Source organism: Ahaetulla prasina, chromosome 8 (assembly GCF_028640845.1).
Source record: "Ahaetulla prasina isolate Xishuangbanna chromosome 8, ASM2864084v1, whole genome shotgun sequence".
In the NCBI taxonomy this organism is placed as follows: domain Eukaryota; kingdom Metazoa; phylum Chordata; class Lepidosauria; order Squamata; family Colubridae; genus Ahaetulla; species Ahaetulla prasina.
Window position 1 is genome coordinate 74,405,121 of NC_080546.1, and position 14,701 is coordinate 74,419,821.

A 14,701-nucleotide genomic window follows, 5' to 3' on the forward strand; every position below is an offset into this window, starting at 1 on the left:
TCAGGCTGTTACTGTATTTAATTGGTTCAAAGTTATTTTAGTTTAGTTTATATATATTTCTCTGTATTTTATAAACATTGGGAGACTATCTGAAGATTTCAGCTGTCAAGCAAAATATGAATGCTCTAATCTCCTATTTTAATTTTCTAATTGCTATTAACTACATTATTTAAGAATAATATAAAAATTAGTTTAAAAAATACATATATTTTATGCTAAAGTAATTACAGTATAAGCCGTCCTCCCTTTCTTGTCCCCAATGAACACATATAACTGCAGTTTGCAGACTGAGTTATATTCCAAGAGCAGGCACAGTATTCTACAAAAGAAAGCACATATTTCCACATTTTTATCTATTCTAGAGTGGTCATATGTCCTACCTGGCCACCTTCTGTTGGAAAAACTTAGCAGTCTGGCTCCATTTTATTAAAGATAAGTACCTAAAGAATAGGTGCAAAGGTATTAGGTAGCCAAGCAACCGGGACACCTATCCAACAAAAGGAATTGCATACAAAAATAATCTACTCCCAATCTTCCTCAGAAATTTAAGCCTCCTTTATGGCACTAGTTTACTTCAGCATTCAAATATAGCTTGGAATACAGCTACAGCTTGGAAAAAAGTTTTCATGAAAACTGTCATTTCTGAGGAGGTGTGTATATAAAAAACAGCACATGAATGTCTTTACTAAAGTTGGTTATAACCAAAAATCAATTGATATTGGCTTTTGTAAATTGATTTGTCTTCTTCCAAAGCTCAGCCCTGAAAACTATGCCTAATTATTTCCAATATATAAGATTACTAATGTTTATTGCCTTACATTTTAAATTCTAATATTTTCCTGCAATACAATTACTGTATGGACCATACATTTTTTATACTTCTGCCTCACACTCAATTTCAGTTTAAACAATGATCTGGAATTTAAGATCTAATACTGACTGGATTCATATAACTATTTATTTCTGGTTTATTGCATAATCCAGTATTGGCTAGTTTCAAACAATGTACTAAATCATAAATGTGTTTCATGTATTCCAATGTCTAGATTTGCCAAAAATTAATCAAACTATTTGCCAAAACCAATCAAATTATATTATCATTTGACTCAGTGTAGTGTATGAACAGGTTCTCTGAACACTACACTTCAGTGAATTACAGAAAAGTGTTTTAAGTAAATTTGTTGTATTTATTGTTTCCTTATAATTTCTACTATAACCCATAAAAGGATAACTAACAGGGACCTTACAAAGCTGCATTGTTTCAAATTTCCCTAAAAAAAACTAATTGCTGCACTCTTCTTGGAAAATGCACTCGTTACCATTGTAATTCTGTTTCTGAAGCCTGGCATTTTACTGAATGTTCCCTTGTTTTATATAAAGGCCTAATATAAAGAAAAAAATACTGTTGTTACAATTAATCTTCCTAAAATAACAGATCATTTCATTAGTAGCAATGGCAGAGTGAGGATTCAGCTTTATTCAAAATTATAAGATTTTAGGCAAACATGGTATAACAAGAAAATCATATGGTAAGTTTCTTCATGGATGTTGTTTTGTCAAAACTGTGTCAAATTAAGTGCTGAATACTTACTAATGGGTGAAGGCTATACTACCAACTTTTCCTTGACCCCTCCAACCTTGCCCTGCCCCTTAACTCTACAGTGCTTATGGCAGCTGCTTTACAAACCCCAATGTCTTATCTTCCTTTTTGTCAACTCAGCAAGGGAATCATTTTTGTGATTTTTATGGCACATGAGACGTAAGAGGAAGGACACAAAAGGAATACAACAATCAATTAGAGATTAGGACAAAAAGAACAATACTAAACAATATTCTAGTTCCTCTTTACAAAGTCTCAGTAAGACCACTTGGAATACTGTGTCCAGTTCTGGTCAACACAATATAAAAAAGATATTGAGACTCATAAAAGAGTGCAAAGAAGAACAACAAGAATGATTAGGGGACTGGAGCTAAAACATATGAAGAATGGTTACAGTTCGGGTATGTTTAGTCTAATGAAAAGAAGAAATAGGGGAGACATGATAGCAGTGTTTCAATATATGAGGGACTCCTACAAAGAAGTTGGGTCAAACTATTTTCCAAAGCACCAAAAGGCAAGATGAGAAACAATGGTTGGAAACTAACCAAGGAAGGAAGCAATCTAGAACGAAGGAAAAATTTCTTAACTGTGAGAGCAATCAACAAATGGAACAGATTGCCTTCAGAAGTTGTGGGTGCTCCATTACGAGAGGCTTTCAAAAAGGACTGGACAATCATTTATCTGAAATAGTATAATAGCGTCTGCAGGTCAAGCAGGGGATTATACTAGAAGACCTCCAAGGTCCCTTCCAACTCTATTCTATTTTCTATATTCAGTATCAATGAAGGTTCAAAATTTTCAGACACTTATGATGCAGGTCCGCTAAGTTTAAAAAAAGAAACTTTTAAGCGTACTATATGAAGCTATTTTTTCAAAGACTGTAGAGTACCTCCCTAAAATATGCCTTCAGTAAAGTCACATGAAGCCATTCAACTAACTGCAGAGCATATTCAACAGATAAATATATTCCAAGATGCTTCTATATAGAGCAAGAAAATGACGTGGCCAAAGCCAATATTTAGCTGGCTAAAACAAGCAGTTTAACAAAACCTGGTAGGGAATAAATTCAGATGTACAGTATATTGATTGCATTTATTTTTCATCACAATTAAACATAAGTTGAAAAGTATTAAGAATTTGATTCTTCTACAACAGATATACGGTCCATCTCCCAAAACATGTCTATATAACAGATTAAATTATACAATGATTGCCCTAATAGTTTTTGAATCAAATAGAATTAGAATGTTCCACAGATCAATTTATCATACAACATAGCTTCCTTAGCTAAGAGGCAAAATACAACCTCTTTCTAAATGAAAAAACTTTAATTTTTCTTTTGTCATTATTTATTCTGTTCTTATAGGAAAATAGCACTGCTGGCCCCTTTACTTAGCAAGCTGAAAGAGCCTAGTTGTTTCTTTAATTTTCAAAATACATCATATTTAAGAATCAATGAGGAAACCAAATTATGTTAGCTACTGGATAATGAAGATCATTAATTTTAGCTTGCAAAATATACCAACCATTAAGCAACTGCTCATCCTAAAGGCTTATTAGTGCAATAGTAAAATTACATTCATTAATAGAGGTTGTTACACTGCATCAGCTACATTTCTGGCCTCCCACCTACACCAGAAGATGCAAACCTCTTCCAACTTCATGATTCAAAATATTCTATAAATATAAGAATTTATAAATGAATAAATGAATATAGTACATGATCTATAGCTTAGTCAAAAATTAGATCAAAGATGAAACTGGTAGTCCTCAACTTAAAACTTTCATTGAGCCAAAAATTTCCATTGTTAACTGAAACAGTTGTTAAGTAAGTTTTGCCCCATTTTATGACCTTTCTTGCCACAATTGTTGACAGGTACACTGACATATAGACACTGATAAAAGTCGATACCTGCCATATGCCTGGGCTTGAACCTTGACTGAAAAAATGAATCCATTTTCTGGAGGTTTCTCTCTAACGAAATTGCTTAGATCAGGGGTCTGCAAACTTGGCTCTTTTAAGACTTGTGGACTTCAACTCCCAGAGTTTCTCAGCCAGCAAAGCTGACTGAGGAACTCTGGGAGTTGAAGTCCACAAGTCTTCAAAGAGCCAAGTTTTCAGACCCCTGGCTTAGATAAAGCCCTAGATATTCACCCTACCACAGGGGACTCTGCGAGTTGAAGTCCACAAGTCTTAAAGTTGCCAAGGTTGGAGACCCCTGCTCTTGCAAGTTCATATCTCTCAATTCTTTCTTTTCTTTTTGACGGTCAGTCAAAACCTCTGAATTGTATATGGGCTTTCACAGGAAGCTCTTAGAAAAAAGGTGCTTAGTTTAACATTATTTGAGTAACAGGTCCACTCGCTCAGTCAGTCTTCATAATTGGCAGCCTCTGTTTTATAGCTTTATTGCATGGATCAAGATCTGGGCTTACCATAAAACCTGAGATGAATGTGAATATGGACTACATAAATGTTGCATGCACAGCCCTGGGCTGTGTTGAATTTTTTTACATATCATGGACCCTATCAAGAACATTTATTCTTGAAAAAGGCCATTTCCATGTAAATCCCTCAACTCTAAAAGACGATTCTGGCAACTCTAATTATTTTCATGACAATATTTGATGCACCTACCTTAACTAAACAAAGCTGCTTTTCTTAATTCAATATCTGTTTGATTTAACATTTCCTATTCTGTAGTCACCATTATTAAGCTTTCTAAATCTAATATTACTAGTCAAGGAAACAAAGAATAAATAATATGGTTTCAATTCAGATATTAAATTTAAAACAGAAAAGAAAAAAAGGTAATTCTTAGGAATCTAAGTGTTGAAGCCATATTACATTTGGAGTTGTAATATGTTTTATAGAAACCACTACCATACTCTGCTGCTACTACCCATTTGTACATTAGTGAGCTATTTTTAGTGGATGTGGTTTATTAGGCACAGATGGCAAAAGTCAATTCCAATAAGAGTAAAGACATAAGACAAACTAATGATGTACAGTCATATCCACTGAATAATCTATGGCAACTTTAAGAAAGATTATGGATTTACAGGAAGTCAGTAAAGGCAAGATAAAAGAGTTATCTGCTTTACCTGAGCTTATAAGGCCAGCCTAGAGACTAACATTTAATACTTTTCTATCTTTGAAATATCCAGCAGTTTAGCTAGCTTCTCTCAGCTAAATACTATCCATGTGTAAATAAAATATCACTAAGTAACATATTTTCTTACTTGCTTTTTAAATAGTCAACCTACCGTGTTTTCCCGAAAATAAGACCTCCCTGGATAATAAATCCTTCCCCAAAAATAAGCCCTCCCCTGAAAATAAGCCCTTCCCAAAAATATTTAAACACATGCGCAGCCAGTCCCCGCTATTTCCTCTGGTTAGGGTTAGGGAGACAGAGTTGGAAACCAGGTAAAATGGCAAGAGGAGCCCCGTCTTGCTTCACATGCCCCAAAATAATAAGACCTCCCCAAAAATAAGGCCAAGCACTTATTTCAAGGTTCAAAAAAATATAAGACACAGTCTTATTTTCGGGGAAACATGGTAGAAATTACTCCAAATTATCACTTAGTCTCTTGACACAGAATTAAATTAGTTTAAGAATCATTAAAACATGGAATGGTTGATAAAGTATTGTATAAGACTCCAAATTATTTATCAAATCTATAACATTTCTAGATAAATTCATGGAATGGAGGGATTTGCTTTCAAACCTACTACTTATTTTAGATTTTACAGAATCTCTCCTCTATTTTACAATTCAGAAACAGCATTACTGCTGAATGAACTGGGAATTTTATATTACACGTCAAAAGCACAAAGCATTTGAAAAACTCTGCCAAGAAAAGCTGAATTTTAGTATTTCACAAGTCTGTATCTGCTTGGCAGGCATTGATGGAAAGAGGGCATTCTCCTCCAATTTGTTTCTGAAGAGAAGAAAAAAGCCTACAGATAGACCTATCCTGCCAGAAAACAGCAGGCTTGGTTACTGCTGCTGTTCATTTTGTCATTTCCAATCATAGAATCAAAAGAGTCGTCAATAAGGCTAAAAGAATTTTTGATCTTATGGTTCCTTTTAGAATATATATGATTTCTTTAGCCTGTAGGCAATTACAGGAAAGTGACACAACTGAGAATGTTAGCAGCTACAACTTTACTTCAGAAGAGAAATAACTAAGAAGAATGATTACTTTAAAGAATTCTACAAGAATATAATAGGACTGTGGCTAGAATTTTAAAAACAGACCTATCATTCATAAAGCAGTCAAATATTGAGGCATTTTACAATGTGCATGTATATTGGAAAAGACAGCTGATAGCAGAATATTTCCCCCTAAAATTTCCTCCATTAACCTAGAAACCATTCTAGAGTGAAAAAAAAGTAACACCCTGAGTTGCATAATGTACTAGTTTAACAAAAACATATTCCTTTTACTCAATCTTGTCCAAAAACACTATTTTACTTGTCTGCATACAGTTATATATTATATACAAGAGCCGCGGTGGCACAGTAGTTAGAGTGCAGTACTGCAGGCTACTTCCGCTGCCTGCCAGCTGCCTGCTATTTGGCAGTTCAATTCTCACCAGGCTCAAGGTTGACTCGGCCTTCCATCCTTCCGAGGTGGGTAAAATGAGGACCCAGATTGCTGGGGGCAATATGCTGACTCTGTAAACTGCTTAGAGAGGGCTGTAAAGTACTTTAAATTGACGCAGCTGCTGGAAGGAGGTTTTTACTTGCAGAAGCAGTTCGTTGCGCGGGTGATAGAGGGAGCTACGCGTAGCTCCCATATAACACCGCTCCTGCGCAGACTGCACTGGCTACCTGTGGCCTTTCGAGTGCACTTTAAGGTTTTGGTTACTATCTTTAAAGCGCTCCATGGCTTAGGGCCTGGGTACTTACGGGACCGCCTGCTGTTATCACATGCCTCCCACCGACCCATACGCTCTCACAGAGAGGGACTTCTCAGGGTGCCGTCCGCCAAGCAATGTCGGCTGGCGGCCCCCAGGGGAAGGTCCTTCTCTGTGGGGGCTCCCACACTCTGGAACGAGCTTCCCCCGGGTTTACGCCAAATACCTGACCTTCGGACATTCCGTCGCGAACTGAAGACACATCTTTTTATTCGCGCGGGGCTGGCTTAAATTGAATTTTATTAATTTTAAATTCTTATTAATTAATTTTAAATGGGGTTTTTAGTTTATTGTATATTTTTACTTCTCAGGCTAATTTTAAAATAAGTTTTTTAATTGCATTTTAAATTTGTATATTGTATTATCTGTTTTATTTTTGCCTGTACACCGCCCTGAGTCCTTCGGGAGAAGGACGGTATAAAAATCAAATAAATAAATAAAAATAAATAAATAAGTTTCTGGGTCAGCTGAACAACAAACTGGATAAGAGGAGGAATTCTTATATGGTTCAATGTTTTTGAAGTTTTGGGGTTTGTGCAACATGGGCTTTGTGTTTCTAAAATGGTTGTGGTGATTTCCATTGTGAAATATCCTGTCTTGAATGAACTTTCTGCCTGCTTGTAAATGGAACCGAACTTCCGGCTTCCACTTTATATTATCTCTAAGTACCGGTAGCTGTTTTCTGCTTACAAAGTTCCCTTTATGCATCTAGCAGGAATGTGGAATTCCAGGCAGGTTCCTTGTTAGCAGCTTGGTTTTTCCTTGCTTATGTGGGAGCCTTTTCTTATGAGTAATGTTTTATTTGGAAATGAAGAGTGGGGAGTTTGATTTTTTCCCAGAACAGATTAGTGGGGTGGGGAGGGAATGGGGATTTTAGGCTTGCTGTCAAACATCAGCCATAATACTAATGACTGTTTTGAACAATATGCAGGTTGTATTACACCGATGGCTATTTTATATGTAAAATTATGACTGAAACCTATATTGGTTCACACTGTCAGGAAGTTTCTCCTTAATTTTAGGTTGCTTCTCTCTTTGTTCAGTTTCCTTCCATTGCTTCTTGTTTTGCCTTCTGGTGCTTTGGAAAATACATTGTCCCCCCTTCTTTCTGTCAGCCCCTTAAAAGCCTTTTGCCTATCACACTCTTGGACAAAGCATGTGAGCCATTTCCTCCTTTCAGTGGTCCATGCAAGTGCATCTATAGCAGGGGTCTCCAACCTTGGCCACTTTAAGACTTGTGGACTTCAACTCTTAGAATTCCGGGAGTTGAAGTCCACAAGTCTTAAAGTGGCCAAGGTTGGGGACCCCTGATCTATATTATGTAGATAATAAGGTTGAAAAAAGCTGAACAACATTTTTGCAGTACTATAGATACATTGAGGCTGGGTGTGACAAGGCATGGCTGTGAGGGGAGGGGCCAGGCGAGGCACCCCTTGACGTAAGTGACATTGAGTTGGCCACACCTACCAGTCACATGACCATTAAGCCACACCCACTCTCACATGACCATCAAGCCACACCCACAAAATAAGCCATGCCCACAGAACCGGTAGTTAAAAAATTTAGAACCCATCCCTGGGTACAACACTTACAACACTTAATGATAGTCATAGGGTACAAATTTAACAGCATTATATATGCTGTGCTTGATCAGAAATCTCATTTGCTTTTGTAAAAGATGAAAGATTCTAAGAAAAAATTGTAAAAAAAAGAATGTTGCAGCTTTTTCTAACATTCTTCAGCTTTTGGGAAAGTTAGAGTCTTCCAAGCTTTGCAAGAGACACCTTGAGAGACAATCAGGTACACAAAGCAAAAAAAAAAAAAATCCTCATAGAAGCAAAAGGTCCACTTTGCACAGTCCTTCAACATACTGTATATCCCATAATATTTTAGCTTTAAAGAGATGCCTTGCTCCATCTTTTCTCAAGAAAGCAACACTCCTTTGAAGTTTGTGCAGCCCTACAAAATATAACCTTTAAATCCTATACTTTCACCTGTTTCTTTGTAAGACAAGTTTTATGTCAAAGTGTTAAACCACTTCCATAAAAGTGAAAATAAGCATTCAAACAGGTTTTATACAATATTCTTTGGAATGAACTAGTTTTACTGGATATAATATTAATTATTCAACTAGGAAATCCAATGCCAATCTAATAAACTAGGAGAAGTTACAACAAATCTTAAATAAGTTAGGGTTATGAATAGTTATTACTGAACTGCTCTCAATTCCCTTCTATTGTGCCCTAAATCGCTTTTGGAAAGCTGAGTCAATGAGCCAGAAGTTGGGGTCATTATGTGATACATAAATCAATCTTGTCAGTTAATTCCTGAGTTAAGCCTTTAAATACTGCTTTTCACATTAGAAGAACTCGTCAAAGGCTTTTCCTTTATTTTACAAAAAGCATGCTTGAAATACAATTTATCACTATGTAGCAAAACCTAAATAATCACTGCACTTGAATGAAGTTAAACTGCATAAGAAGGATACAACAACATACAGCAAGAAAAACAATTTAATAGGGAAAGTAACGTTTCAAATATTAACTGCTATTAGAATCAGAATTTAAATCATTTCTAAAATAACCCTTTTAAATTAGCGTGGTCTCTCCCATTGGAGGCACCTCAGAAATATTACATTGTTAAGATCAGTATTTGCAACCAGAAAGGGCCAAGAATTGAAGCAGAATACATCTGCAAGCCACAAAAGGGTAGAAAGGCTGAGTTAGTCACACTGACAATCACCATTCCTTACTGCTGAAACAATCATATTTTCCTACTTAAATGTTTTTAAAGACAAAATTTGCAATAAATCCCGATATTAGTAAATATAAATAAGACTCTTAATTTTTTTTCTTATGTGGGATCAATGTCTTTAACAACTGCATGATAATGAGAAATTAAACAAGTGATATATCAAACTATACCTGTTGAATTTGGATGGGGAAGTTATAGTGGTAAAAAACATTGTTTGGGGACCCATCAAGGAGGAAATCTATGTAGTCACTTAAGAGTTGACACCAACTTGATAGCACATAATCAAACAATCAATTTGTTATAGGTTAATATAGTAATAAAGTACTCTGGTATATTGGTTTCAATTAATAGATTTGAGCTTTTATCAGAAGATTAGTTAATATCATTAGAATAAATGTTTACTCATTTATTGACCTAATGCATTTCAAAGACAGTTATTCTAACTTTTTACTGAATGACTGTGTCACAGAAAGTTATAAAAATATTTACAGAACATCCTATTAGCCATTTCAGACCAGATTTATGGTGCACTGACATTAGCTGGGCTTAATTTCAAGTAAAAGTCTAGAGTAAGTCTATAGCTTTTAATTCCAGTTAAATAATTTAAGCAGTTAAAGGGATTGTTTAAACAAAAGTTGAAAGAAGTTTCCTCCAGTACTTTTTTTAAAATCAAATATCTTCAAGATTATCTATTATAAGGATGATATATTAGCAATCATCATGCAAGAAACATGATTGCATATACATTTAGAAGCAAAACAGCCTAACACCTGAGTGAATACATAATTCTCATGACATAAGGCAAAAAACAAACAAACCCCAAACCCCACCCTAAAGTAATTATGTACACTTATGGTGAAACATCAAGTTCGTTCTAATTCTCCACTATAACATCCAACATTTGTAAATTAGACAGTGTTTGATTTCAGACTGCAGCCTCATTCACATCAACATTAAAACTTTTTAATAGTGTTAGCCCATCATTTATATGCTATTAAAGTTTATATACAGATCAATCTCTCTTTGGCCAATTGCTCTGGTCTTCCATACAATAACATCAGCTCAGAATAAACATAATGGAAAGTATGTAACTTCAAAGTTTCTAAAAGCATACTTTTTAAAAAAAGTATCTTAACTGAGTTTTCATATTATGTTTACTCATTATGTTCAGCTGTGCTTGTTGCCTAGGCATTGACTATTGAAGGAATCTGCTAATATCTTAACCATATTCATAAATAAGAATGCTTAGTGCCATTAAGTATTAGCATCTTAAGTATTAGCATCTTAAGAATTACAATACATCTTAAGAAGTATTAGCCTCTTAAGAAGTACAAAGCATTCTTTTTGAATTATCTGTAAATAATCTGTAAAGATCTTCGGTGTTTGCTAACATTTGTAATTTATGAACAATAGTATTATTTTTTAAGAGAGTGCTATGGATTAAAATCCCACTCTAATACTTTTATCCAATAGAAATAGGTGCAAACTATCACAAAGTTTGTGAAAACTGGGGGTAACAATCAATGCACTCAATTATCACTCGAACAGGAAATATGTACTCATTACATGACAGACTAAGTAACAAAATCCATTTGAACATCTTTAAAAAAAACAGATTAAGGAAAACACTAATAACAAACGCCATTCTGATGCTTTGGTGCAAGCAATTTGGTTCTCAGAACCAAATTCTTTTCCACTGAATTCACTGTCTCTCCTGGTAGCAAGCAGAAAATCAAAGTGACAGTCCTAGAAATTAATAAGTAAAGGAACAGGTAGCAGAACAGGTTTCCAATTAATATTTCACATTCTGCAACTAAACAACTAAAAAAATGGCTAGAAAAATTACTTCTACAAAACGCACACCATTTTCCATGACTATAAACTTGAGATACCATGCTATTGCCTAGGTTTATCCCCATAACCATGAACAGATCCCTATTTCTCGTATTTTATTTCATCAAATAATGTCTTTTGCCATTTTTGTAGCTACCAGGATTTTTCAAAAGCCAACATTAACTTCTCTCAGTTTGTGAGAGAAAACAAAGCAAAACAAAGATTGTGAATCAATGCAGTCTTGAGCTCCTAAGAACCTATGGAGCAGAAATCAAAGTGCTGGCTGGTGGATTCAGAAACATCTACTGAAATGCTAAGGGAGTCCAATATGGAGATGTTCAAGAAATGTGAGAAAACTCTCTTAAGAAAATATTAGTGTGTCAAGGGCAGAAATTACCATCAGTGTGCACTAGGGCATGGAATCTCTACATCTTCAAGCTATTCAACAAAGAAATACATTAATCACTTTGTGAAGGCATTGTTATTATTCATATTTAATATAAATAATACAAGTAGCAAGCTTCTTTCCCAAGTACAGCTTAGAAAAAAAATATAAAGACAATATTAGGGCTTTGGGCAGGTACTTTTAAAAAAGAAAAACAGAAACATCAATTCCTTCCAAAGAACTATTTTCTAAACAACACACGGCATACAATTCAATCAGAATGAAGTATTACTACAATAAATATTATTTTCTTCCCAGGATGTATTCAGTCTGAGGCTACATCCAATGCAAACATCTGTGGGCATAAATTTCAATGAATAATTAATTCCAATTAAACACGTATAGCTCAGGCTGCACAAGTCAAGTTTATGCCTTCAATATAAACCTTCAAACAAGCATTTCAATGGTTCAGAAACAAGTCATTTAACCCCAGTTTTAATCTAGTATAATATGGGGAAACACTGTCTTTTCTTTTCAGTAGCTACATTGTTCTGAACACTTTAAAAGTATACAATACAGTGTACTTAATATGCCTAATTAAAAATAGATGAAGCAAGCAGATAGAAAATGGCTTACAGTGCTTTCCAATTCGCAACAGTTTTGCATCCCATCTCAATTCTGTCATCCATTGCGAAGCTTTTTATACACTGAGTGAACTCCTTGGCTTTGGCCTTTCTAAACAGGCCAAATTAGAAACCAGGAAAGGAAAGACACAGTGACTGCTTAGCATCAGCTGTAACCCTGTTGCATGCATGCTGTTTTCAACTTTCCTTACTTTTTTTCCCATGAGGTTGAACACTACAACCCACATTTAAACACGGAGTCCCTATGGCAGTAGAAAACCCGTCAGTTATTATTATATTATACCATGATGGAACATGGCAAACAGGCAGACTGAAAAAGCTTAACTCATTTCCGTCAAAAGGAGTTAAAGTGTTCTTCTATCCACTCTTTCTAAACTAATGGAAGAAAAAAAAACCCTTTATTTTCCACATTGTTCTCCCTTACCAATCGCCTATTTTTGCTTGGTGGTCCTGTTTTTGTAGCACGGAGATGCTGAATATTTTTTTTTTCATCCATCCCCCCCACCTTTGCAGCATAGTTTCCATTCCCTGGACCTCAGAAATTGCAATATATGGCTTTTATTATACAGTACATTTTTCTCACAAAAAGGCAAAAAATATGGGACATCTACTTTACTCCCTCTCCCTTTCCCTCAGTGCTATTTAACACATCACCATCAATCAAGGGTTTTTTATTCATCCGTGGACACCAAAGTCCTCCAAAGTAGCATTGTCTCTTTTCATTCCCCCCCACCACTTTTTAAAGGTTCCATTAAGCCATAATAAGATCAATGCCTGCCTTCTTGATACATTACCTAGAGAAAGACTGGGGGCAGGAGGGGAGGGATGATGCACTTTTGCGACTCCGGACAACGTAAAACAAATATAAAAGAGGATAACTTTTCTTCTCCCCCCCCCCAACTCCTTCTTTTAATACTCCAAACTTTCTTTTAATGCTCCAAAACTCCCCACTGGGGAGCAATGGTCTCTGCACAGGGCGCCTAATAGGAGGACTAATTTTTGGTCCTAAAATAAAACTCAATCTGCAATACAGAATACAGTCCCAGGGTGGTTGTCGTGGGGGCAGCCCTGCTGGATTCATAAAGAGACAGAAAGCCGGAAAACTTTCCCAAGGGAAAGATAATCTCGCCTGCAGCCAGGACGCAGGTAAGCCGCTTTAAGAGGTGGGAGGGCAGAAAGCAGAAAGCGAGAGCAACCCAGGGCTTCCTCAGCTCACACTTACGTCTCGGAATTTGTTCCACTGTCCGACCTCCTTGTCATATTGGGAGATAGTCGTAAGCCATTGCTTATCATCCAGGAAATTCCCGCTGTCTGACCTGCCTCCGGCTCCGGTCGCCGTGGCTGCAGCGATCGACCCCGCCGCCGCCGCCGACTCCACGGCTTGATTGCACCAAGCGGCTGCCCACACGCAGGCGAAGGCTGCTACCTTGAACATCTGGGGACGGAGGGGGGGGGGAGGCAGAGAGAAACGAAAAAAGGGGGTGGTTAGCCCAAAAAAAAAAAATTAGGCGCACCGCGAGAGGCCCTCCCCAACCGAGCCAGTTGGGGGGGGGGGCGGAGAGGGGGGGGGCGCTGCTAGTCTAAAGAAAGCTAAGACCAAGGTGGGGGGTGTGTGTGGAAGACGGCGAGCGAGCTTTCCCTTCCGAGGAGTCTCTCTCTCTCTCTCTCTCCCTCCGACGGAAGAGTTGCGGGCTTTTATTTTTTCCTCGAAGGAGAAGAGTCGTTCTCTTCCAAAGCGGGTTGGGGGGGGGGGAGCGGAGAGAAAAAAAAAATCGAAATTAAAAATAAAAGGAAAGGCAGAGAACCAGGCGGTCCGTCACCTTGCTGAAAATTCCACCGACCGACTCCAGCCACCGAGAAGGCAGCTCGCTGCTGCTGCTGCCGCCGCCGCCGCCAATGGTATCTTTTCGTGAGGAGGATGCTATTGCAACCCGCCGCCAGCCGTCCACTCAGCTCCTTTGCGCCCAGCGCGCGCGCTCTCCCGGCCGCCGCTGCCTCGCAGGCCCTCCTTCTCCCCCCGACTCCGCTACCTCAACCCACCCCGGCGCGCAGCTCTAAACGAGCGGCAGGCAGAAGCCCGGCCTGTCCCCCCCTTTCGGAGTGGGGTGGGGGTGGGGGAGACGAGGCAGAGGTCTCTGAGGAAATGGGGCCCGTTAGGTTGCCAAAGCTCAGCGCCAATGAGGCGATTAGGCGGTGGGGGGTGCGGGGGGGGGGCTGGGGGGTGGTGGAGGAAGAAGGGTTCGCTCGGCCGCTTTTATTTTGAAGGAATGTCGGCTCTGGGTTGAGGACGTGGGGGGGGGTAACCTAAGAAAGGGAAAAAGCCCTTTCCCCGCCTTTTTCTTGCTCTTTTTAGCCGGAAAAGGGCAGGAGGCAACCCTTGCCAGAAAAGCCCGCAGGTTTCATCCCATCGCTTTCCGTTTATCGGGCTGGCATTAGCCTCTTGAGCTTTGCCACTCCTGGTGTGTGTGTGTGTGGGGTGAGATGTGGGGAGGACGGGACATGGAACGGGGTATGCCAAATAAGGCAGAGATGGCCCCTAACTCGATGTTCTTCCCTTATTCTGT

The 14,701-nt window shown here is 37.9% G+C and overlaps 1 protein-coding gene across 2 annotated transcripts in view; it reads right to left on the bottom strand.

The window, feature by feature from the left end:
• SPOCK3 (SPARC (osteonectin), cwcv and kazal like domains proteoglycan 3) overlaps positions 1-14,179 on the bottom strand; it is a 147,821-nt gene extending 133,642 nt beyond the window's left edge. For both annotated transcript variants that reach the window (XM_058193570.1, XM_058193571.1), the window contains exons 1-2: positions 13,958-14,179; positions 13,360-13,572 (exon numbers count right to left, since the gene is read on the bottom strand). In XM_058193570.1, the coding sequence (XP_058049553.1) occupies positions 13,360-13,572 (213 nt within the window). In that variant the 5' untranslated portion in view covers positions 13,958-14,179. The remainder of the gene's footprint in view (positions 1-13,359; positions 13,573-13,957) is intronic.
• Between the last annotated feature and the right edge of the window lie 522 nt (positions 14,180-14,701).